General features: G+C 36.1%; 1 protein-coding gene across 1 annotated transcript; it reads left to right on the forward strand.

Annotated features, from left to right (window-relative positions):
* The first annotated feature begins 1,796 nt into the window (after positions 1 to 1,796).
* On the forward strand, positions 1,797 to 20,450 carry LOC132113939 (coagulation factor VIII-like). The gene is made up of 25 exons (XM_059521998.1): positions 1,797 to 1,984; positions 4,219 to 4,316; positions 4,396 to 4,518; positions 5,058 to 5,270; positions 5,388 to 5,561; positions 6,046 to 6,270; positions 6,888 to 7,143; positions 7,213 to 7,393; positions 7,848 to 7,935; positions 8,568 to 8,785; positions 9,540 to 9,690; positions 9,810 to 10,019; positions 10,812 to 11,904; positions 12,597 to 12,762; positions 13,460 to 13,702; positions 14,266 to 14,494; positions 14,982 to 15,164; positions 15,690 to 15,806; positions 15,924 to 15,995; positions 16,485 to 16,570; positions 17,100 to 17,261; positions 18,036 to 18,180; positions 19,033 to 19,181; positions 19,612 to 19,794; positions 20,217 to 20,450. The coding sequence occupies exons 1-25, from the start codon at positions 1,836 to 1,838 to the stop codon at positions 20,370 to 20,372; spliced, it is 5,070 nt and encodes a 1,689-aa protein (XP_059377981.1). The 5' UTR covers positions 1,797 to 1,835; the 3' UTR covers positions 20,373 to 20,450.
* Positions 20,451 to 25,367: the final 4,917 nt, after the last annotated feature.

Raw genomic sequence — 25,367 nt, forward strand, 5'->3', positions numbered from 1 at the left:
GTCTCACCTCATTTTTCACACAAAAATCCACTGCAGATGTTAGTACAATATATTGGCATATTTCCTATAAAAAAAAGGATGTTTGGGTGGGAAATAATTACATACACCCAGATTTTAAGTTTTATTCCTATCTATAATCTGAAAATTCTTACAGAAGGGTTTGTTCATAAATTACTGACTTTAAGTAAAAAAAAAACTCCAGAAATCATGTTCATGGATGAGCTAATGTATTATAGGCTATATTTATTAACGTCACTCTGGTGGGCTGAAAGTGAAACGAGGCTTCCATGTCTGTTTTGTTTCTTTCACTTTTTTTTTTTCCTTTTCATTTCTGTAAGTTGCTTGCCACTGTCGCCTTTGGCTTCCTTTCAGTTGGGGACACTTGACTGATTGCACAAACACTTTTGGACAAGAGCTGAACTGGATGATGACATCACTGAGTCAACAATTAACTGACATTGACTGAAAAATGGACTGTTATTGTCTTCTTGTATTGTTGGCAAACAATTTTCCTGTTTGGCACTGTAAAGCTGCTTCGGCACAACCAGTAATCACTTATAAAACACTATATAAATAAAGTTTACATTATGACGTGTGAGCTCGCGATACCGTTTTTCACCGCGTGATCTCCAGTAGGTGGCGCCGTTACCTTTCAGTGACGTGATTCCTGACAGATGATGCCTGCTGTTAAAGGCTTCTTTTCGACACTGAAAGCCCATGTTTCCTATTTACATTACCTACTGACTTTAGACAAGATCCTAGTTTAAATGCAAGTATGGCTCACGACGTGCCTTATAGACTAAATGTACAATTACTACTCATATGATAAAAGCAAATGCGCTAGAACTAACCGGGACTACACAGATTAGTCGAACGATGACATCACTCCGCAGGATCACTGGGTGATGCGGTCCGCACCTGAAAAATAAAAACAATAATATCTCTCCGCGCCGTCAGTAAAAACGCGGTCATAAGTCAGACTTCTTCATCGCCGACTAATGGACTGAAACTAAATAGCACAGGAACAAAATAGGAACAATAGTGTGTTGTATGGATATGTGAAAAGTTATTAATCATTTAATAATTAAACAAGCCGCAGGGGTTATATATAGGAGCTCGTGAATATTTGTAAAGAGATTTGCTTACAAACTATCACTTTATACTATTATTCACAAATATGTTGAATGTTTATATGTATATTGGCCAGATTTTTGTTTTGTCTGTGTGTTGTTTTTTTCGCTTACAAAGCTACACCTTGGAATTTAGCACATGGTTCATGCAAAGTCGAAGGCGTTTAAAACAATAAAGGAAAACATCTAAATAGTGAAATAAAAGGGTTACATTTAGGTGATAATACCTTTAAAAATGTAAAAGAAGCTTTCAAACACTTTTTCTTGGGGGGCGTATTTATTTATTTTTGTCTATGTCTATAAAAAAATAAAAAACTATAGGCTACTATTGTCTATTTAGGAGTTCCAGGAAACCTTTCCCTCCCTTTAATCCTTTTATATGGTACATTGTTTTCAGTGTTAATGTAATTAAACATTAAATGTAAATGTTGAAGAAGGTTACTATTGATCAAAACATCTGGTGTTCAAGAAAAAAAAAACAAGTGTAGAAATTTGCTAAATAGTGCTCACAGCAAACCTTTCCTTTCCGTCCTTTCTTTCTTACTCATACTCAAACACTCATACTCATTACTCATGAGCATCATGAATTATCTCTCTGTTTCGCTCTCTTTCTGGCTCCTCCTTGAAATCTTTTCCTGTGCAGTTAAATATGTCCTGACAGCATCTCAGCATCACATTCAGTCAGCATTATCTCGTGCTCCAGTGATGAAGGTTGTGCTTTTTCTCCTCTCATTCACATTGTGTCTGAAGTCTTACTGTGTCCTGGCGAAGACTTTGGAGTTCTTCATCGCAGCAGTGGAAACTAAGTGGGAATATGTGTTTACAGACACAGCAGATCCTACTGCAAACCAGAGGTGGGCATTTTTATTATTATGCACAAACATGCTTTCAAATTATTGCTACGCACAAAGATTTATTATACAACTTCATGTCATTTATTATACATAGTGTTCGAACAATGGTGTTTTATCAGAGTAAACTGGAATGTGACCGTCAAGCATATAATGGCATCAGTTAGTTATTACAGAAAGGAAACAGCTTTGAGAAATTGTTTGCTCTTTTCATTACTTGCCAACTTTGAGGGATGTTCAAATTTCAGTTCTGCTTCGTAGTTGTAGTTAAACAGAGCATAACGAATGTGAGCATAGTTTGCAGTTAGACACGGTCAGTGTCATTCATAGCTTGATTGATTGTTTTAGTGATCAGAAGCCTGCCTGTTATTTATATTTAATATATTCTCGTAGTGATTTTCAATCCATGAATTACATGCAGTCAGAACAAACACGCTTTGATTTGGTGCTTTCAGAACAGAATGTGATAACAGTTCGAGCTCATTAGTGTGAAACCACAGCAGATCATTTGCTGAATATGCATATTTGTTGCAACCATGTATACTATTTTATAAGACAAAACATTCTGTTAGTACTACAAGTAAGTACTATTTAAAAAAAAATACAATGCCTGGTTTAATTATTAGAGGAAAAGTTCAGCTAAAAAAGAAAATTTGCTGAAAATGTAGCCTACTCACCCTCAGTTTGTTTGTTTATGGGGACAGAGTGTGGGAAATGTAGCATTGCAGAGAAATATAGCATTCATGTAGCCGTCAGAATGAGAGTCCAAACAGCTGATAAAAACATCACAGTAAACCACAAGTAATCCACATAACTCCAGTTAACATCTTGTTAAGTGAAAAGCTGTGTGTTTGTAAGAAACAAATTTATCATTAAACGTTTAGTTCACCCAAAAATGAAAATTAGCCTATAAATTACTCACCCTCAAGTCTTCCTAGGTGTATATGACTTCATTCTTTAAGACGAATCCAGTTGGAGTTATATTAAAAATTGTCTTTGCTCTTTCAAGGTGTTTCATGGCACTCAGCAGGTGTTGCATGCATCAGTCCAAAAGAAGTTAAATAAAATGTGCCCATCCTTAAAAAAAAGTGTCTCACACAGCCAGTTGTACACAGAAGTGGCTCTGGGCTGATGACATATGAGGTCAGCATTGCACATGCACCAGTAAGACTCGTGAAAACCAACGTTTATTAACAGGAGCAAAGGAAGCAAAGTTTACTTACTTTAGGAAAGCCAGTCTCCTCTTGGCTTATATCGAAATCCTCCGACATTCTTCTTTACAAATCCTTGTTTTCTAATTAGTGACTGTTATTTAGTTTTGATCTCTCCACTGTGCTTCCACGTGTGTCACTTCTGAGCGGTGCATGCACATAGCCGACCTCCAAACGCCATCCGCACAGAACTGCTTCCGCTTACAACGGTGAGCGCAAGCTAGATTAAAGTGATTATTATGTTTTAAATATAGATATTTAAAAAAAACACACTACAGAAGGCCTTTGTTCACCTTTTTTAAATTTCTTTTGGGCTGATGCATGCAAGGTGAGTGGCATTAAACAGCTTAAAAGATCAAAGACAGTTTTTAATATAACTCCGACTTTGTCTGAAAGAAGAAACTCATATACACATAGGATGGCTTGAGGGTGAGTAATTTATGGGTTAATTTTTATTTTTTGGTGAACTAACCCTTTAAGGTTTTTTTAACTTCAAACTGTTGCTTCTGGAAAAAATATAAATTCTGTATCCATTATAACACAAAAGTCCATCCCCTGTTGTCACGTTTGATCAGTTCAATTTGAACTTACAAACGGTGCTTTATCTGTGCATATTTCTCTCCTGATTCAGACGCAATTACTTTTCACTGGTGAAAACAGTATTATGAAGAGAGGACCCATATTTTAGCTGGAAGCAATGATTTGAAGCAAAAAACTGTGATGTTTTTATCAACTGTTTGGACTCTAATTCTGATGGCACCCATTCACTACAGAGGATCCATTGAGCAAGTGATTTAATGCTACATTTCTCCAAATCTATTCCCATGAAGAAACAAATTTATTTACATCTTGGATGACCTGAGGATGAGTAGTTTTTTTAGCAGCCATTCATTTTTTAGTGAACTATTCCTTTAAACATTTAGCAATGAATTGCTAACTATAATGAATGAATAAAGTTGCAATGTATTATGTTGCATTGCTCTGTACTGTAAATATGTTTAGTAACTGCATAATAATTCCTTACAGGAAATTTGCATCTGGTGTCCAGAAATATATCAAGGCTGTATATACAGAATACACTGATTCCACTTTTACAACACCAAAGTCCAAACCTCCATGGGCTGGTCAGTATAAACGTATACATTTCTGTTTCTTAGAAGAAAAAAAAACTAAATGAATAGAATGTTTAATGATCTGTTTCAGGTATTCAAGGCCCGACTATCAGAACAGTGGTGAACGACAGGGTTGTGGTGCACTTCAAAAACTTTGCATCACAATTTTTCAGTATTTCTCCCATCGGCATTCCGTACTGGAAACAATCGGAAGGTAAATCTGCCAGAATGGAATTTGCATTCATCTCTTTGAAATTCTCTTTACTCATAAAAATAAACTTCATTGCATTGATGGTTCCATTGAGAACCTTTAACAACCATGTGATCTTTCCATTCCACAGAAGGTTCTTTATAGTGAAATAAGGTTCTTTATATTATTAAAATGCTCTAAAAGTGTTTTTTTTTTTGTTTAACAATTGCTCATTGAAATGTTTTATTGCTGCAATCGAAAACCCGTTTGGAATGTAGATAATTTCATTCTAGATTGTCTGACTTTTACCGCATTAAATAAGTTGTTTATAGAATGAACATCATTATATGAATTGTTTTGAATTCTGTTTTGAAACACTGGAGATACTGATAAATTCCAGACTGTGTAAAATACATGTGATTTCCCGTATAAACTCAACATATAGTAAGTTCGGGCTTGCCCAGCAAAACAAAAGCAATAACCTATGATATGCAGCAATATGCTGCTGGGTTTGAAGATTGTGTAAAGATAAACCTCAACATCCTTCTGTTTTTTTACGGCAGGCGCAGGGTACGAGGACTCCAGTTCTGCTCAGGAGCGAGCGGATGATGCAGTGCCTCCTGGTGGTTACTACAAGTACGTGTGGGACATTTCCCCCAGCTCCGGGCCAACCACATCAGATCCAGACTGTCTCACCTACATCTACTCATCACAGGTGGACATCGTCCGAGATTTCAACAGCGGACTCGTCGGGGCTCTCCTGATCTGTAAGACAGGTGTGACTCTGTTGCTTCTCATTGGGATTTGTCAAATATACCAAGTAAAATATCACTGACATTTTGTACTAAATGAGAATGCTGGTAAATGTGTCCTTTAAAATGTTCCTCTCTCAGAGGCTCTGACCGAGGAGAGACAGCGGAAAGCTCCCGAGTTCATTTTGCTTCTTGCTGTCTTTGATGAGAGTAAAAGTTGGTACCAGCAAGTGGGCCGAGCAGATAAACTGAAGAAAACATCCAGTCCAACCCAGTACCACACCATCAATGGATACATCAACTCAACATTACCAGGTGTGATCAGCCTCACCACACCTGAGCAGCACCTGAGAAATGCTTATCATTAGTGCTGAGAAAGAGATTTTTCACTTCACAGTAATAATACATTTAATGCAAAAAGTATATTAAAGTTACAAAAAAAAATTATTTTCTCTATGATAAATATAAGTATATATTACCAAAAGTTAAGAAGTCTCTTCTGCTCACTAAGGCTGCATCTATTGAATCAAAAATATGGTAAAAACAGTAATATTATAAAATGTTATTCTAATTGAAAATATATTTTTTTATTTGAATATGGTTAAAAATTAATGTTTTTTAAAAAATGGCAGCCTTGGTGAGACTTTTGTTTAAAAAAAACATTTAAAACTATTTCAGACTTTTGTTTTTAGATTAGACGTTCAATATAGGTCTAATAAGATTTAACACTGTACTATGTGTTGTATTGTACATGCTGTAATTCTCAAACCTTCATATTCTGTAATTATTATATCATTAGGACTCATGGTGTGCCAGAAGAGTCCAGTGGTGTCCTGGCATCTTATTGGTCTTGGGTCAACCCCAGAGATCCACAGCATCCAGTTTGAAGGACACACCCTAAAGGTGTTCGACCATAAGCGGGTAACTGTAGACATGACGCCCATGACCTTCACTACAGCCCTGATGAAGCCGTCTGCTGCTGGAAAGTTTCTGATCTCTTGCAAGATCCACTCTCATCAGACAGGCAAGACTCTGCTCATACAATGTAAAAGGTTTCATATTTGTACTATCATAATAATAACGCTCCATCAGTACTTTGTAAGTAAAATTTATGAATACATTTAATCCGTAAGGATGCATGAAATTGATCAGAAGTGTCAGTCAAGATATTTATAATGTTATAAAAAGAGTTCTGTTTTAAATAAATGCTCTGCTATTCATCAAAGTATCACAAATCAAAAGCAGCACAACTTTTTTCAACATTGATAATAATCAGAAATGTTTCTTGAGCAGCAAACCAGCATATTACAATGACTTCTGCATGACTTGATTAATACTAAAAATTGTGGCTTTATGTTGCATCTTTTTATACATGTTATATCTATTTAAATTGGATGTTTTAAGTAAAAGTGAAGCAAAATTTGCAATGACACTGTTTGATTAGCTTGTTAGGCAATCGTGCAGGCTTTTTCTTACACAATAAATTGTTTGTTTAATAAGGGGAAAGATTTAGGCCAAGATGACCTGAGAAATATGTACTTTGCACTTTGATGGTCTCAATGAATTTGCAAGGAGTTTGCTTTAGAACTGTGTGTAAATCATTGATGTTTCTCTAATGTTTGATTTATCTCTCTTCTCCAGCTGGTATGAATGCGTTCTTCACTGTGGATAACTGCCCTGAACCTGTGCTGGCCCCGATCCCAGACAAACGAAATGTCATACATACTGGGAATGAGGAGGAGGAGGAGGATGAAGACAACATGTTTTCCATTGTGTTCAAGCAAGGAGGCCCTGTGTCAGTGCTTCGATCGAGTGCCAAGGGAAGACCTAAAGTGTGGGTTCATTACATCGCTGCAGAGGAGAAGGACTGGGACTATTCGTCTCAAAGCAGTGACCGGTACGTCCTGATGTCCTGAGATGAATGGTGTGAAACCGACTGAAACTAACGTTGATTTTCATGCTTCAGGCCCTCATCAGCAGCAGCAGCAGAATCTGAGTGGTTCAGAAAAGGTCCTCAGCACTTAGGTGGCATTTATAAGAAAGTGGCTTTCATTGAGTATACTGACAAGACCTTTGCTGTGAAGAAAACCACTGGCAAAATGCTGATGGGCCCAGAGCTCAGAGGGGAAGTGGGAGACAAATTTCAGGTAGGAAATATAGATTTAAACAGAAAAAAACAAAACATTTATTTATCCTTATGTTTACCTGTATAAATGTATTTCTTAATGTATTTCCATATGTCACGTATGCTATACTCCTAAGTCATCTGATAGCTTTGTAAGAGAATTGTCTGTTGTTATTCACTAATTATCTTCCAATCATATGAGTTCAAGATAATTCTGGACAAGATTATTCACACTTCCTCTAGATATTTAATTTCGCAATGAAAAGAGAGCAGTGACATTTTTTTTCATCCATATTGTGAAAGAAAAAAAATGTAGTTCGCACTAAAGATGCACGGATGAATTGTTCACAATAAGATCAATAAGACACATTTAAAAAATATATACGATTTTTCACTTTAAAGTGTTCAACTGAGACGATTAGGTTTGCTGTGAATTTTTTTTTCTGAAATTCACTCTTTTGTATATCTTTCATCAGATTTTTTTTAAAAACATGGCCAGTCGACCATTCAACATTTATCCAAATGGCCTGACCAACATTCTGCCTTTGAAGAACACAAACAAGGGTACAGAGCATTGTATTTCATGTTTTTTTTTTCACATTCACGTGTAAGGGAAAAGTTTATTTTATATATTTATTTTATATTATATACACACACACACACACACACACACACACTCACTCACACACAGCTACAGTATGCAGGAAATCTTTGAATAAAAGCATATGCTAAATGTATAATTGTCAAACTATTTGCCTGAGACAACAGTTGATTATGCAGTTTAGTGTCATTATACAAAATATATGTGACCATACAATAAGGTCCCACAAGTTAACATTAGTAAGCGTAACAAAGACACAACACAATGATTGTAGTAGCCTACTTATTAGAAATTGTATAATATTTGTTAGTATACTATTTAGACACTTTACTTCAATTTTAGTTATTTTAGTACTTCAAGGTAAATGAAACAATAATGGGAATGTTGTCTTCACAAATAGCTCAAATATAAGATGTTTGTTGTTTGATTTCAGTTAATGTTTATTTTATTTTACTAACAAAAATGTTTTTTTTAATGATTTTAGTTTTAGTTAATGCTATTAATGTTAATGTCAGATGTCAAGTTATTCTAGTAAACTGGATGAAAAATCACTTTTAATGGCTTGAACTTACTTTTCTTTCTTTGTGGGTTGAAGACAAACAGGTGGACCTCCGTTCTTTGGCCATTCCCCCAGGTGAGATAATGACGTACCTCTGGAAACTGACAGCAGACGATGGACCCATGGAAGCCGACCCACGATGCCTTACGCGCTTATACCAGAGTACGGTGGATCCTGTTCGGGACGTGGCGTCTGGGCTGGTGGGACCCCTAATCATCTGCAAATCCCAATCTCTGGACAAAAGAGGCAGAGTGGTGAGAAGAGACTGACATAGATCTGTTTATCTCAACTTAGACTGACTGGGGGAAAAAATGCATGTAGCAAAAATGACGTTACGTTGCTTCTCGCACCTAAAAGTTGTATCCAAAACAGATAAACATGACTCATGAAATGTTTTATTTCACTGGTTGTTGTACATATCATAACAGTTCTAGTTTTAAAATAACATACCACCTATTCTAAACCTCTCCTGTTACATAACCGACAGCGTTAATAAAAGCAAAAGTGAGATTAAAACACATTTGCTAAATAGTGTCATTTTAGCTTGCTTCTTTAAGTCTTTGAGCTCTTTTTTCTTGATTTAACGGGAGTTGTACTTGAGCGCTTCTCATCACAAGTGCAGTGCTGTACCGGCTGCGCTAACAAGCCAGTTTACTACAGTAGACAGTAGAGCTCTTTATGTGATGCACACATGAAAATGTAGTAGTTTATGGTGAATTGTTTGAGATCATAACATACTATTGTACAAGGAACCATGTGAAAATAAGCCTTTGTTAGCAGTTAATCTGCCATATAATCATAATTTGCATGAAAAAGAATAAAACTTGTTTGTGTTTTACTGCCACTAAAGTTAATTTCCGCTTGAAACTGCAGTGAATTGCATGCATATCGGTATCTTTTTTTTTGTTTTGCAAAAATTGTATTTCCATTGAGCCTATGTTTGTTTATCTGATGGATGTATGGATGGATGAATTCATTATTTTTAATAATAATAATATGTTTTCACAGGTAACTTCAGATAATGAGAAGAAGCTCCTGTTCACTGTGTTTGATGAAAACAGAAGCTGGTACTTTGAGGAGAACATGAAAAAAAACAGTGAAGATCCAACTAAGATTGACCGCAACGATCCAGATTTCTACAATTCAAATGTCATGCACAGTGGGTGTGAACTTTTAACCTCTAGATGTAAATTAAAGGATAATCTGGGGTTGCTTTGGGTATTTGTATTATTACATGAAAACTGGAGTTAAATCACTTTTTTTGTCTGTCTGTTTCAGCTGTTAACGGGTTCATGTTCAACCACCTACAATTCAGGATGTGTGTTGGTGATGTCATACTCTGGCACGTGGCGAACATTGGCATACAAAACAATTTCCTGTCAGTCTACTTCACAGGAAATATGTTTGAGAGGGATAAAACATATGGCACTGTCCTCACGCTCTTCCCGATGACTGGAGACACAGTGACCACTGAAGTGGAGATGCTAGGTAAATGTTAAATGTAAAACCATTAAGTGCCCCTATTATGCCATCATTTTTACAGTTCCTAATATTGTTTTGGGAGTCTCCAACAATAGGTTTAAATGCATGCAAGGTCAGGAAACACTTTCGTTTTCTCAAAATATGCATCTAATATCACCTCATTTTCCAGCGATTCTCAGATGATTAGATCCAGTCTCTCTAAACTCCTCCTTTCCGTGAGCCTACTCTGCTCTGATTGGTCAAATGGCCCAGTCTGTTGTGATTGATTAGGCTGTTCAGAGTCGATTCTTAATTTTGGGAGATGATAACTTTATTTATTGTGCACTTTCAGCTTTACAACTTTGCAGATCGTTTACATTCACATACAGCGACATTACACACTGCATGAAAGGCAACATTGGAAATGGCATAATAGGGGCACCTTAAAAACATGAAATAAGCATGATTATTTAAAAAACAGCTTATAGCTGAACTGAATTTGTTTCATAATTGATGCACAAAGTGAACTACACTGAACTGAAATTGACACTATTATCTTCTCTAGAGCTGCTTCACAGCAAAAAAAATTGAATTTTTCATAATTGATGAATTCTGCAACTTTATTTTCCTGTTTATTAATGTGGAGCTGCATTGAAAATATACAGTATATCTATATTGTATATTTTGAAACAGAATGTTGTTTGGGGTGGAGCAAGTTATTAATGAAAGATTATGAAGACAAATACAAGAATCATTCATTATTATATCAGGAACCTGTTTTAATACTATGTTCACATGTTTGCTGTTTGAACTTTGTAGGTGAATGGGAGGTCAGCGCATTTGATCCGTCTCTGAAACAGCGAGGCATGAGTGTTCGTTACACAGTTGTTAACTGTGAAAGAGTCCTTCCCCTGGTGGACAGCGAAGACTACGATGAAGAATTCGATTTCATTGAACAGAACTTCCCGATTCCACGAGGCACAATGGATAAGCACCACACTATCGCCGTTCGTGTATGCCGAAACAGAACTGTGACGGACTCTGCGATTGGACGAGTAAACACAAGCTCAGACAATGAGACACAAAACAGAAACCGTGTGTGTGAGATAAGATATATTCCCGTAAAGCAGGAAAATGATCTGGATGCGTTATCGCAGGGTGGTATTCCACAGGATATTTTGGATCAACTGGATGGGGAGATGGGCGGAAATTCATTGGAACGTCAGAAAAGGTCCCATTATGAATCTGAGTCTTACAGATCAGTGGCAAATGAGATTGACCCTACAGTCCTATTAAATACCACAGAAAACAAGGAATTAACAGGAGAACATCAAAAATTAAACATTAAAAGCATACAGTTGGATGAAGTTGAACACAATAAAACACATCCAACAAATGACCTATTACGAAAATTCCTTTTTAAAGATAAAAACCTGTCAATTAACCAACATCTAAACGGCTCTACAGAGGAGAAGTCTGACAAATCGAGAAATCGAAGGGAGCTTTGCAGCGTCAGCAAAGACAAAATAAATAAAGTGGATGCAAAAGTACTGAGCAACAACGAAGTTCTGGAAGAATCTGGAAGTTCTGGTCTAAAGCAGGACAAGATGGAGGAAAGTCTGAATCTTCATAGCTATAACTACAAAGATCCAAAGAGGTTCCAACCAAATCTGGAACTGGTTTTGGAGCCAGTGTCAAATTCATCAGATAACCAGACCCATGGCAGGAAATCACTTGCAAGTGACTATGACGATTATGGCGATGATGGAAGTGTTTTCGGTTTGGATCATCACATTGAAGATAATGTCGGTATTAGGTCCACAGAATCAAGGTTCAGAAGCTACTACATCGCAGCAGAGGAAATCATGTGGGATTATGGGATCAATAAACCAGCTCAGCTCGTCAAACCAAGGTTAAAATAAGCATTCTGATGTGCCACGACCACATTTTAGGCAATTTTAGTGGACGATTCTAAAGAATTTCTAATGTTTCTAATGTTAGATAATGATACTATTAATAATAATAATAATAATAAAAACAACAACAGTATCTTTTATTCATAGCAAAATCAATAAAATACAAACAATACAAAAACACAAACATTAAAATCACTAAAAGCTGTTCTAAACAAATCCTTTTTTTAACTAGGAGTTTTAAATTAGGAAACAGAATCCTGTTGGCAAAAATACAATGGAAAACAATTCCAGAATTGTGGCGCTAACACCAAAATAATATAAGATATTGTATAAAATCAAATTTTTGAAAAAATGTCTTATAATCCTTATAATAAAAATAATGTCACAACCACATTTTTGGTCATTTTAGCGGACAGTTCTCAAGAATTTCTATTTGGGAGAATCACACAAATATAACATGAAATAATATACAGTATATATAAATGTTACATATTGTATAAAATCAATCGGTGTGATTGAATAATATCTATTTAGATGGGCACAAAAACAATCCTTATTTGTCATATAAATAATGTCACAATGCAATGCTCTTTTAGATATTGATTTTATTGCTTTTCAAATTAAGCCTAAAACCAGCCTTAACAGTCTGGCCAGTTGAGCTTGCACTAAATATTTCATGTGTCCACAGGGAGATGCGGAGGGGAATGAGAAAATATTTCCCAGCCTACAAAAAAGTGGTATTCAGAGCCTATCAGGACAGAGATTTCAAACATCCAGTCAAACGAGGAGAACTGGACGAGCATCTCGGCATTATGGGTCCTGTGTTGAAGGCAGAAAGTAATGATGTTCTTACTGTAAGTTTCTTCATTTATAAGAGCTATAAAAAGGAGCTTCTTGATTTCATTTTCACATTTACATCATCACATTTACTGTTATTCAGGCAAATTTTTATCTGCAAAACCCAGTCATTTCAACAGAATTTCAAGTGAAGGTGAAAGATTACACTGATTTTGCAACAGGTTCAAGTTGTTCACGTGAATTTTCTGTGCTGACCATCAGAAAGCTGCTTGGTATGAAAGTGAATGTGTGAGCTGTACTTCATATATTGCTACATTATTGACAACAGAAAATTGCCCATTAAACTTTAAGGAAATTTCACTAGTGTGACCTCCAATCATCCCTACCACAATTGACTTCTAAACGTGTATGTTAGTTATCATCACTGAAAGAGCACTGCCATCCTGTTTCTTTAAAACAAGGCACAAAGTCACTTTCCAGACCCTTCACTCTCACTGTTCCTCTCGTTCAGATGAGCACCCAAACTCCATTTGAACCACAGAAACCATGACAACTTCCTTGAAGTCACACCTTTTCCACCAGCACCTAACCAGTGCACAACCTTAAACCAGTGCACTTGCAAAAAACAAAACACAAAACCTCTTCTCTCTCTCTCTCTCTCTCTGCCATTCTCTGCTTCTCTAGCTTATTTCTTAAAATGGTTGCACCTTTATCATTGCACACACTAATTTCTTGCATTTCTTTTCCCACAAGGTGGTTTTCAAGAACCTGGCATCCAGACCATACTCTTTCCACTTGCATGGGGTGTACGATAAGATGCAGGGGAGTTTTATCCCTGGAACGGGCCCAGAAGGCGTCAAGGCCGAGGAAGTATCAGGTGATCCAGTTCCTCCAGGGGAGGAGAGGGTTTACAACTGGAGAGTCTCCAAACGACAAGGTCCCTCAGCTTCAGAGTTTGACTGCAAGGCTGGGGCTTACTACTCCAACGTCAACATGGTAATTTAGTGTGCAACATGCAAATCACAATTACATTTTCATGTTGTTTTTAATTCTATAAAGTCTCCTGTATCATATTTGATACACACATTTCTAAGGCCTCTAAAATGATCAAAACTTTGCTGAAAAACAATGCACACAATCTACAATACAAATGATAAAATAAGCCTTTAGTATAATTGTAAAAACATAAGGTCCCATTCAGGTCATGGTCCACATGTCTGTTTGCTGTGAAATTAGATTTTTATAAAGTAAACTTAAGTATAACTTTTATATTGTTAGAAATGTTTTTAAGATATACTGGATTATCCATGCATCACTTTTTTTTTTTTTTGAAAAATCTATGAGTATGAGCTCCATATTCTCACTACATATGAGACAGATGAGCCATTAAAGCCTGATCAAATATAACACTCAAAAAAAAAAAAAAAAAAACAGATAATGGATGAAATGATCAAATGTTTAGCTTGAATGCAATGCAAGTCGCTTTGGATAAAAGCGTCTGCCAAACCCATAAATCTAAACTTCAATAATAACTTCTGTATTCCTCTTGCGTCCACCAGGAGAAGGACATAAACTCTGGTCTAATCGGCCCGGTGCTGATATGTCGTCCTGGTACCCTCCGTCCACGTGTCTTACTTCAGCCTGACGTGACAGATTTCTTCCTTCTATTCACCACCTTTGATGAAAAAAAGAGCTGGTACCTCGACTACAACATCAGGAAGTTTTGCACCCCACCCTGCCAGGCCACAGTAGACGACCCGTGGTTTGAGATGAGCAACAAGTTTGCAGGTACATTTTCATAATTAATGATTAACTCTGCATTCGTGTTGGAGATCTCTTATGAAACAACCAGTCTGATCTGTTTCTGTTCTCTGTCTCAATATGATTTGTTTCTATGACAATGCTAATAACACCAAATGGACACGTGTGTTTATGCTTGTTATGGAAATTGGTGGTTAAATCACACACACAAACACTTACAAGAAACAAGACGTATAAAGTAACATGCTGAACGGATTTAACACACTGCCAATGTTCCAGACACCCAGTTTTTCTAAATATAAACATTTGGAAATTCACTGACTCAGGGTAATGCGTATTTATGCCTTTGGTAGATGATTTTATCCAAAGCAACTTACAGTGAACCCAAGGTATACATTTTCTTAGTTCACACATTTCCTCGGAATTGAACCTATAACCTTGGCTTATTAGGAGAGATATTAAGAAATGTAATAATAGCTGTAATTATTGTGTTGTGTTTTATTGGTACTTGTAGCTATCAATGGCTACGTGTCAGAGACGCTTCCTGGCCTGATAGTTGAACAGTACCGGACGGCTCGCTGGCACCTCTTCAATGTTGGAAGTCAAGGAGAGATTCACTCGGTACACTTCCACGGACTGCCATTCGGAGTCAGAAAATCTCAGGAACACCGCATGGGAGTTTTCAATCTCTATCCTGGTAAACCAAATCCATCACCCAGCACCGAGGCTCCATTTATTTGATCAAATAATACTGAAAACTATTACATTTTAAAATAACTATTTTCTATTTGAATATTGTTAAATGTAATTAATTCCTGGGATCAAAGCTGAATTTTCAGCATCACTCCTCAGTAGTGTCACATGATCCTTCAGAAATCATTCTAATATGCTGATTAACTGCTCAATCAATTAAAGGTTATATAAAGTTTTAATATGATCAGTATTGAAAACAGTTTTTGTTTTAATATTTTTTGGAAATACTGGATTTTTGGATGAACAGAAATTTTACAAGAACAGGATTTATTTAAAACAGAAATTATCTGTAACATTATCCACCTTTTTCCTATTGCTTTGCACATATTATGGGAGATGTTTGAAAACGAGAAAAAACAGCTTTAACATTCACAGGAATAAATGACATTTGAAAACACAATAGAAAACAGTTCTTTGAAATCATACTTTTGCCAGCAGTGTATATCAATAATTCTGTCCCGTTTGGCAGGAGTTTTTGGGACGGTGGAGATGAGGCCAGCCATTGTAGGCACCTGGTTAATAGAGTGCACTATCGGAGAACATCAGATGGCAGGAATGAGGGCCAAGCTAATGGTCTACAGCCCACGTAAGAGTTTCAGCTCTCTTCATCCATGAGAGTCTGTCGTGCATCTTTCTTGGCATCCTGTTTCTGCCATCATTAATAGTTAGAGGACACCTGAAACTGTTTGATTTTGTTTAACAGGGTGCATTCAGCCTTTAGGAATGCAGTCGGGATGGATTGACAACAAACAAATAACAGCCTCTGACCACTATGGTAAGAAACAGGGTTATTTAAGTATCATTGATTTACTATTTTGTTGAATTAGGTTTTATCTTTATATTCTTTTTTTATTTTAGTTTTAGCACCATTACTCAGGCTTCAGTCAGAAATCATTATAATATGCTGATCTGCAATTGCAAAAATGTAGATTTTATTTCTAGATTCTGTTTTTACTCTTTTACCTATTGGTAATTTTGTTGTTTTTGTGTTTTAATTATTTGATTTCATATAATTATCTATAATATTTTATAATGACCCTGGTAAGAGCAACAAAATGCAACATAAAACACAAGATAATAGTACAATAAATGTATTCAAAAGTTTAATGTGTACAGAGGATTTGTAATCTGTCCCACTATGTTTGTCTTGAAAGATGTGCTATTAATAGGATTTAAGATTTTTTGACTTGGGCCACAAAATAAAGTGTTTTTAATAAAATATTTCTACATTTATTGAATTGTTGAAATCTGATTTCTCTTACAGGTAACTGGAAGCCAAGTTTAGCCAGACTTGAGTTATCTGGCTCTATTAATGCCTGGATGGGCATCGGCACAAACTCCTGGCTCCAGGTAAAAGAAATCTTCTGTTTGCGGGTGTAACGTGCTGTTCTTTTTTCTTTCTTTTTTTTTTTAACTGTGCTACCCATTCATGGACTGTGATGACTCATTTTTATAGTTAAAAATAACACATTATGATTTATCTTAGGCTCATATTTCACAACGTGCCACAGACAATGGTGACTCTTTGCACCACAGTAAGCAACTCACGACACATTATACTTTCACTGTCAGCAAGACAAAGTGGAAAATACTTTTAAAAACTATAAATAGGTTTGTGCATATATTTTATTTAACCTTTGCTTCAGTAGTGCCTGGAAGCTAGAGAGAGAGAAAAAGTGCAGGATATACAACAACTCGAGCAGGGTTCATATGATAGTGGATTTCTGGGAAGGCCTGGAAAAGTTAATCTTAGCACTGAAAAGTAAATGAAAATTGCAATGCACAACTCGCTATTCCATTGCTATAAATTGCTCTAGTAAATAAACAACAAATCTGATAATTTTCCATATCTATTCTCTGTTACTGTATGTGGTTTCAGGTGGATCTGTCAAGGCCCATGCTTCTTCATGGCATTCAGACTCAGGGTGCAAAGACCTCGATGGGTTTGAGCGAGTATTTCACCATCCTGTACACCATTAGTTACAGCATTGACCAGGAGAACTGGACTACCTACCAGGGGAACAGTACCAAGTCATCTTACGTCAGTAACCAACATCTGAATTTCTCCAAACATAACTGATTTAAAAGGGCCATACTGTGTGCTTTTTGTAGCCTTTAATTTTTCCACCGTGAAGTTATAATATAAGTAAATATTTCTTTCACTGTTATTTAGTTTTAGCATAATGACCTCACTCTTTACTTCTGTATCTTTAGGGTGAATCTCAGACCTGTCAGAAACGTGCAACATTTTATATCAAATACAAAAGAAGAAATTTGAAATTATAATTCACTCAAAAAAAAAAAAAAAATCAAGCCTAAAGTTAAAAAAATTAAATGATTATTAACGGCAAAAAATTATAATAATTGAAAAAATAATTAGAATGGAATGGAAATATAATTAAAACTTTTCTTCATGCAAAATTGAATAGATTTTTTCCCATTCATTATTTAATCATTGCATTGGATTTGAGGGTGAAACGTGACCTGGAAATTGTTTTTGTTATATGAAACAGTTTTTGTGACGTGTCCTTATATATGTAACATTATTTAAGATTGCCTAATGTCTTTGCATATTAAATGAGAAACAGCATCTCAGGCATTTATATAGGCCTACAAAAATAAAGATATACAAAAATATGTTAACAGAATCTTGTTCAATCCGCTAAAAATTGTACTTTTTTTGCGAAAATTATATTTCTAGCCGGCCATAAATCATCTGCCCATTAAACAGCACAGTCTTAAGAAACGCATGATGAAACTAACTCCTGCAAATTATTTTCCCATTGAAACTGTTTTCTTGTTTAATTGTTTCCAGACCTTCAGTGGAAACATGGACGGTTCCAGAGTAAAGGAGAACTTGTTTTCTCCACCCATTGTGGGTCGCTACATCCGAATTCACCCACTCACTTTTCAGAAGCAGCCCACACTGAGGATTGAGCTGCTGGGATGTGACCTTAATAGTGAGTAGACATGCACAGATTGATAACAGCACTTTCTAACAAATTAAACTGGAGGAAAAGACTATTTAAATGACAAGACTCTGAAGGTCTTTGCAAAGCATATTTCTTGTTTGCCTTTCTATGCCATTTTTTTAATCAGCATGTGGCGATTTAAAAACGGAAAGATGAAACCTTTCGATGTTTTTGTCAGTTCATGGGCATTTGTCATCATGCTTGTAGCATCAGAAAGATCCAATTCAAGGCTTTCTAACTGTTCCTTGTTTACTCTCTCTTGCTTTACAACACCTTTTCTCCCTTCATGCATCAATGGCAATGTCCAAAGTTTCATTATCAGAGAAAAGTTTGAGTCAAAACGTTTCTTTAAATTGAGAGACCAGAATAATGCATGTTTCTGCTCATTCAGAAACACTTCTCCAAATCAAGGACCTAATATGTTCTATTTGAAATAAATGATAAATGAAATGTAAACGTATTATATCTAATTAATACACATATTTTATTTAGCTTATTTTATATACTTATTTTATCTATCTTAATATTTGGCATGCAGTATTTCTCATTTTCATTTATTTCAACTTGGTGTACAAAAATAAACAAATCTGAACTACATAAACATTTTTCCTTTAAGAATTATGTTTAAAACAAAAAAAGAAAAAATTGCATCTTTGCACTTGAAAGCCATTGCTAGATCTTTGGCTTTAATATAGGTACATAAATGTAGAAATACATGAATAAGTTGAGATAGTATATTGGGGAGAAGTCACAATATAAATAAAAAAATGTGTATCTCAGTGGTAGTAAAGTCACACTACTTCAAATGGAGATGAGCATGTTTGAGTGTGTGTTTGTCAGGTTGTTCTGTGCCGTTGGGAATGGAGCGCATGATGATTCCCAGCAGCAGCATCAGTGCCTCCTCCTTCTTAAACAAGTGGTTACTGTCCTGGAGTCCCGACCTCGCTAGACTTCACCTGAAGGGGCGAGCAAATGCATGGAGACCCAAGGTATCTGTCCACCCATCTGTCTGTCTGACCCGTTGTTCTTAGAGAGAGTGAATGGGAATTTTCTCTCTAGACCGTGTGTTTTATAAGCCCATTGTAAGAGTGTTTCCTCTACTCTGTCTGTCTGTGTGAAAAGTTTTTGCTGCAACATTATCAAATTATTTTACAGACATTTCCCTCACACAACACAATGCAATGCCAAATCCAATTTCTGGTAAAATACCAGTGAAAAACCAATGTTAACACTGTTGAGCCCGAACTTAAATGCCTTTTCATAAAGTGCAAGCCATTTTTTGGTAGATTTATGCACATTCAATCTGCACATGGGTGTTTGTTTCACATTTTAAATGTTCATCACTGTAAAGAGGTTATCAAACTGATCACCTTATATTTTGTCTCTTTCTGTCTTCCCTCCTCTTCTCTGGTTCTACAGACTAATAACCCTCATGAGTGGTTACAGGTGGACTTTCTCTCTATGAAGAGAGTGACTGGGGTGGTCACACAGGGAGCCCGATCTGGCCTAAAAAAAATGACAGTCACAGAATTTACCGTCTCTATTAGTAGTGACGGCCACAGATGGACCAGTGTGAAGGAGCAGGGCACAGACAGTGAAAAGGTACCACTTTATTTGTGTGTATTGAATGTCACAGAACAGATTTTGCCTCACGAAAAAAGTCCAAGTTGCATTTCACTCCAAAATAAAAATATTGATACATTTTGGAACTTTTTGTTTTATAGTATGCCATTATTTTCTTGATAATTAAGCACTTTTCCCCAAAAAATGTAAATGTGTATTTTTTTGTATTTATAAAATAAGAAAATTACTGTAATGCAAAAATTGAAGCACCTATATTAGAGTATTAATTCACGAGTAACAGTAAAATTGTCTTTCTTATTATAAAGAAATACATTGAATTGAATTGAAATACAGCGACTGTGCTGTGTACTGTCTTGGTCTGATTCTGGATCAGTGTGAGTAGCATATTGTAGCAGAAAAATGTTCTTGATGGGTTTTGTTTCTTTTTCATCCTGATGCAGATTTTTGAGGGTAACAGCGAGTATGATGAAGAGGCGCTGAACATGTTTGATCCTCCCCAGTTCACTCGCTTTATACGGATTCACCCGAAAGGCTGGATCAATGATATTGCCCTGCGGCTGGAGTTTTTGGGCTGTGACACTCAACCAACACTTTGAGAAAAATCTAAATCTATCCATTGTGGTTGAAAGAGATTGTTTTTCACTACATTTTATAAAATAATTTTACAAAAACACACGTGCACTTGTCAGCTGGGAGACTGCCTATGATGCCTAAAAATGCTGTTTAGGTAGGCAGCTCACTTTGGTTTTGAACAGAGCCCACATAAGCACTACATAGGTATATGGCTAGAACAGGTTTTCGTCATGTGATATGATGATTAATGTGTTTTGTATCTGGTTGTATGTAAGTTATAAGTGTTCTGATCAGTACGCTGCTCATTTTACTGTCTACTTTTGTGACATTATTATTATTTTTTTTTTTACTATTCGGAACAATCTACCAATTTATAATCTATTTTTCTAGTAAATGTACCCTTGCATATAAAAAAGATGGTTTGTTTGGTTATTAGATGTTTGTATATTCTGGTCTGGAATAACTACTGAATCCGTCATATGCTGTACTTTCATATTTTGCACTGTGAAACAGGAGTGAGATTATTATTTTTTCTTCAGATATTTAATGGTTAATTATGAAAATAAAAAGGCGATTAAAATTCCTTGATTTCCCCATCGTCTATGTGCTTTGTGTTTCTTTGACAAATATTATTCTTTCAGACTGTTTTCTTCCCTTCTGGTGTTTTGCCAGTAAAAGTAAGTAAATCTGTATTCAATACCTGGCATACAGCATTCTTATTATTATTTATGACTATAATATCTACTTCTTCATCAAAACGAGCACATTTATCCACACACACACACACACACACAAAGTCTCCATAAAATGTGTGAAATGACTGGCGATGCAGATGAATGAAATGCGGTTTATTGTTTGCGGTCAAGTCACAGTTCTGCATGCTGAGAGACTATGAACAAGAGCAACAGACAGACTTGCAGGCAAAGGGTGGGATGAAGAGGCCCACAGGAATACGATAACATTACCATGTTCTTGCCGAGATAAAAATGGAGCGTACTATCAGTTCCTGTTTGACAGGAAGTACTCTGGGGATGTGTTTAGCTTGGAGGGAAAATGAAGGCTTAGTCTGAAAGAAGTCAGTGGCCTATTGTGTCACCTGTTATCTCATCAAAGACAAACACTGCTGCTGAGGAACAAACACATGACTGGAAGCAACATCGATAACTTTCATTACTTTCATTATGAAACATTACTGAATTGTAATATAATGCTTAACCAATCATTAATGTACATGAAGGTATAATCACCAATTTTTACTGTTCAAGTACAAAATATGAGTTTTGTATATTTTTTACATTACATGAATTACATTTTAGTGATGTTTTCTGTTTTGTTATTGCACAGTGTTATTATTATGGCATATTATTGGTGTCATTTATGTATGTTAAAGGTCCTGCATTGTATCCTCCAACTTTGGGATGTTTTTGACGTTAAATAAAAGTTCAAACCAACCATTCTGTTGAAGTAAAATGTAACACTAGGTTGTCTATTTTTTAAAGTATCTATTTATATTTCATAGTTTATGAGTCGTTCTACAGAAGTAGTGCAAATTCAGGTTTTTATGATCACTTTGGGATCTCATTTTGAAGGCATCTTAAGTAAACAGCTCCATATTTAACCAAGTGCATACAAAAGACCTGAACCATTACGCCTTCTTTAAGGCTCCTAATTTTGTTTTGGGAGTTTCCTACAATAGGATTACATGCATGCAAGGTCAAAAAACACTTTTGTTTTCTCAAAATATGCATTTAATATAGGGCTGGACAATATGGCCAAAAATTATATCCCAATGTATTTTTACATTTCAGTCGATACAATACAATTACGATATCGATATGAACATCATTAAAAACAAAACGGATGTCTATACCTACAAACTTCTGAAAAATGAATTTGCCAAGTCAATGAAACCTCCTCCTATTTGTAGCAGTCAGTGTTGATATATTGGCAGGCTGCCACAAATAAATTGCTTTATGTATTCCTCAATTTTAATTCGCTTCGGAAAAAAGCGTGTTCATCATATTCAAACTTAAAATCAGCAGGCTTTTATTTTGGCGGGTTGCCAGGAAGTGAGTATACGCGCTTCCGGAGTTAGCGCTGCTGATTAAAGAGCGTCAGTGGATGAATGTCACAGTTTTGCCCACCCTGCCCCAGAGGTGGGTAGAGGCAGAGGTGGGTAGAGTACCCAAAAACTGTACTCAAGTAAAAGTAAAAGTACTTCTAGAAATATTTACTCAAGTAAAAGTAAAAGTACTAGTCTTGAATAGTTACTTGAGTAAGAGTAAAAGAGTATCGGATAAAAAATCTACTCAAGTAGTTAGTTACTAGTTACTTTGGGTCATATATACTGAGCCTATTTTTATTTAGATATATAGATAAAATGTATGTAATGTATGTGTGCGTGTATAAATGTATATATTTCATCAGCCTTTACTCTAATTTATGTAATTTATTATAAAACCCTGTCTGTTTACTTAAGTAACAGATATAGGTGTCATGCCATAACATATTTTTAATACGACTGACTTTATATTAAATGTGAAATTAACATTGAAAGTTAATGCGATATAAATATTGCTACTAATCTTTCATTGTTCAGAAAGAGAGCAAATAACATTTACATTATTAAAGATCATTTTCACTGACAGTCTAGATTTCAATCACTCTCAGAAACTCCCATTAAAATCACTGAAACTGTTAACACTGTGAAATCAATATCTTATTTACAGATTCGTACACACATCTGCACTTTGTTGTTTCTGACGAAAGAATTCGCCAGAAAGAGGTATTCAGTCAGTGAGCGAGTGAAGGAAGCACCGGCATTTTAGCGATGACTCATCTGAACACCTCTGATTGGCCAATGCTTTAATAAGCTCAAAAGAATCATGTGTGATTGGTTATAATGCGCAGTGCTGTAAAAACGCGTCTGTCTCTGGCTCAAAATTAAAATGAATAAAATCTTAATCGGCTATTTTTTGTCTTTTGGAAGCTGCATTCAACTTGACTCCCCTCTGTTATAAGCCACACACGTACAACAAACTAATGTCACAGTGGTATCGTGTACTGTAATCGAATGTAGCCCAAGTTATTACCTGTTAAACAGTAGACAGCACACGCAGTGTTCATCTAATAAGGATCTCCATCGCAAGCAAATAATAGCCTTTGCAGATTTGCTTTCAATTCTGTGCAGTTCCATAGCCATGTTTTCAACGCTGCTGATGTTAAACGTTACAACTCTGAGTGAACCACTTCAGATGCTCAGCGCGTGCGGCAGGGAACTGAACGACTCATTCAAACTGATTCATGAACCAATTCACTCGATCGTTTGCCAATTGGTTTGATCAAGCCTTTGAACAGAATTGACTCAAAAGAATGAATCATTCGCGAATGGGCATCGCTCATTGTCCAGAGAAAAGTAGACGGCGCGTTTGTGAATAAACTGAAGCATTTATAACATTTATTGCAATAAGATAAAGTAACGAGAGGAGCGTCACCCACAGTAACGAAGTAAAGGTACAGATTTTCCCCCAAAGATTTACTCAAGTAAGAGTATAAAGTACCCATCTTTAAATATACTCCGAAAAGTATTAGTTACCCCAAAAAATTACTCAAGTAAATGTAACGAAGTAAATGTAACTCGTTACTACCCACCTCTGCAATTAGGCAGTGCTTCGCTGATGTTTGGTCATGTGGTGGTGTCATGTTCACTCCGCGATCGCCTGATTCGTAGATTCATAAGTCCGTCAATTAATTCGCAGTTGCATACCAGCCTATTGCACGTCAGCCTGATCGACTGCACAGTGGCAGGCCAGAATGACCGTCAGGCCAACGGGAAATGTCCCGGTGCTCCCGATGGCCAGTCCGCCCCTGCAGGCCAACATAGAATATAGGCAGGAATTATGCAAATGTTTTACCATGTGACATATAGCTGTCACGGAAGTGAGATTCTTTATTTTGAGAGACACTAGCTTTATTTATCGTGCACTTTTGGCTTTACAACTTTACAGATCATTTACATTCATATGCAGCTACATTACAGACACACTGCATGAAAGATAATATTTGAAATGGCATAATATGGACATTTAAATATTTATTTTTAAATGCTATTTTCTGTATTGCGTTTATTATATAATATTGATGTATTTTGTTATTGCATGGTGTTTTATTCCATTACTGAAGGTTCTCAAACATTTGTAGAATGTCTAGTGGAATTATTCTAGTTGGATGTGTTTCTCTTTTATTATAATAATAAAATATGATGTTTGTCTGTTTTTTAGACTTTTTCTTAGACTTATGTATTTAAATATACTTTTTAAAAAAGTACATTAAAATGCACTTCTACATTAAGGCTGCCTTAGACCTTTACTTCACTCTTCATTGATCCTGTGGGGCAGCACATGTTGAGCTCACTCTGACGCACGTCCTGATTTTGCTGAGTTAGATGTGTTCCTAGGTCAACATATTTTGTTGACCCTGGAACAACATTTTACTCCAAAAATATATTCTTGACCATATCCCTACACCTAAACCTAACCCTAACCATGAGTAATCCCTCAAAACAAAGATGTTGTCCCAGGAACATGTCTCACTTGGTAAAATCAGGTTCTGCCACTAGTCAAGTCAAGTCAAGTCAAGTCACCTTTATTTATATAGCGCTTTAAACAAAATACATTGCGTCAAAGCAACTGAACAACATTCATTAGGAAAACAGTGTGTCAATAATGCAAAATGATAGTTAAAGGCAGTTCATCATTGAATTCAGTGATGTCATCTCTGTTCAGTTAAATAGTGTCTGTGCATTTATTTGCAATCAAGTCAACGATATCACTGTAGATGACGTGACCCCAACTAAGCAAGCCAGAGGCGACAGCGGCAAGGAACCGAAACTCCATCCCAAAAAACCTTGGGGGAAACCAGGCTCAGTTGGGAGGCCAGATCTCCTCTGACCAGACGAAACCAGTAGTTCAATTCCAGGCTGCAGCAAAGTCAGATTGTGCAGAAGAATCATCTGTTTC

Source organism: Carassius carassius, chromosome 33 (assembly GCF_963082965.1).
Source record: "Carassius carassius chromosome 33, fCarCar2.1, whole genome shotgun sequence".
In the NCBI taxonomy this organism is placed as follows: Eukaryota; Metazoa; Chordata; class Actinopteri; order Cypriniformes; family Cyprinidae; genus Carassius; species Carassius carassius.

What these genes read in the sequence shown, in the direction of transcription:
- LOC132113939 (XM_059521998.1), top strand. Translation starts at nt 1,836, where the DNA reads ATGAAGGTTGTGCTTTTTCTCCTCTCATTCACATTGTGTCTGAAGTCT. An exon ending in GATCCTACTGCAAACCAGAG is followed by an intron (nt 1,985 to 4,218) that starts GTGGGCATTTTT and finishes AATTCCTTACAG; the next exon opens with GAAATTTGCATCTGGTGTCC. An exon ending in ACTACTCCAACGTCAACATG is followed by an intron (nt 13,703 to 14,265) that starts GTAATTTAGTGT and finishes TGCGTCCACCAG; the next exon opens with GAGAAGGACATAAACTCTGG.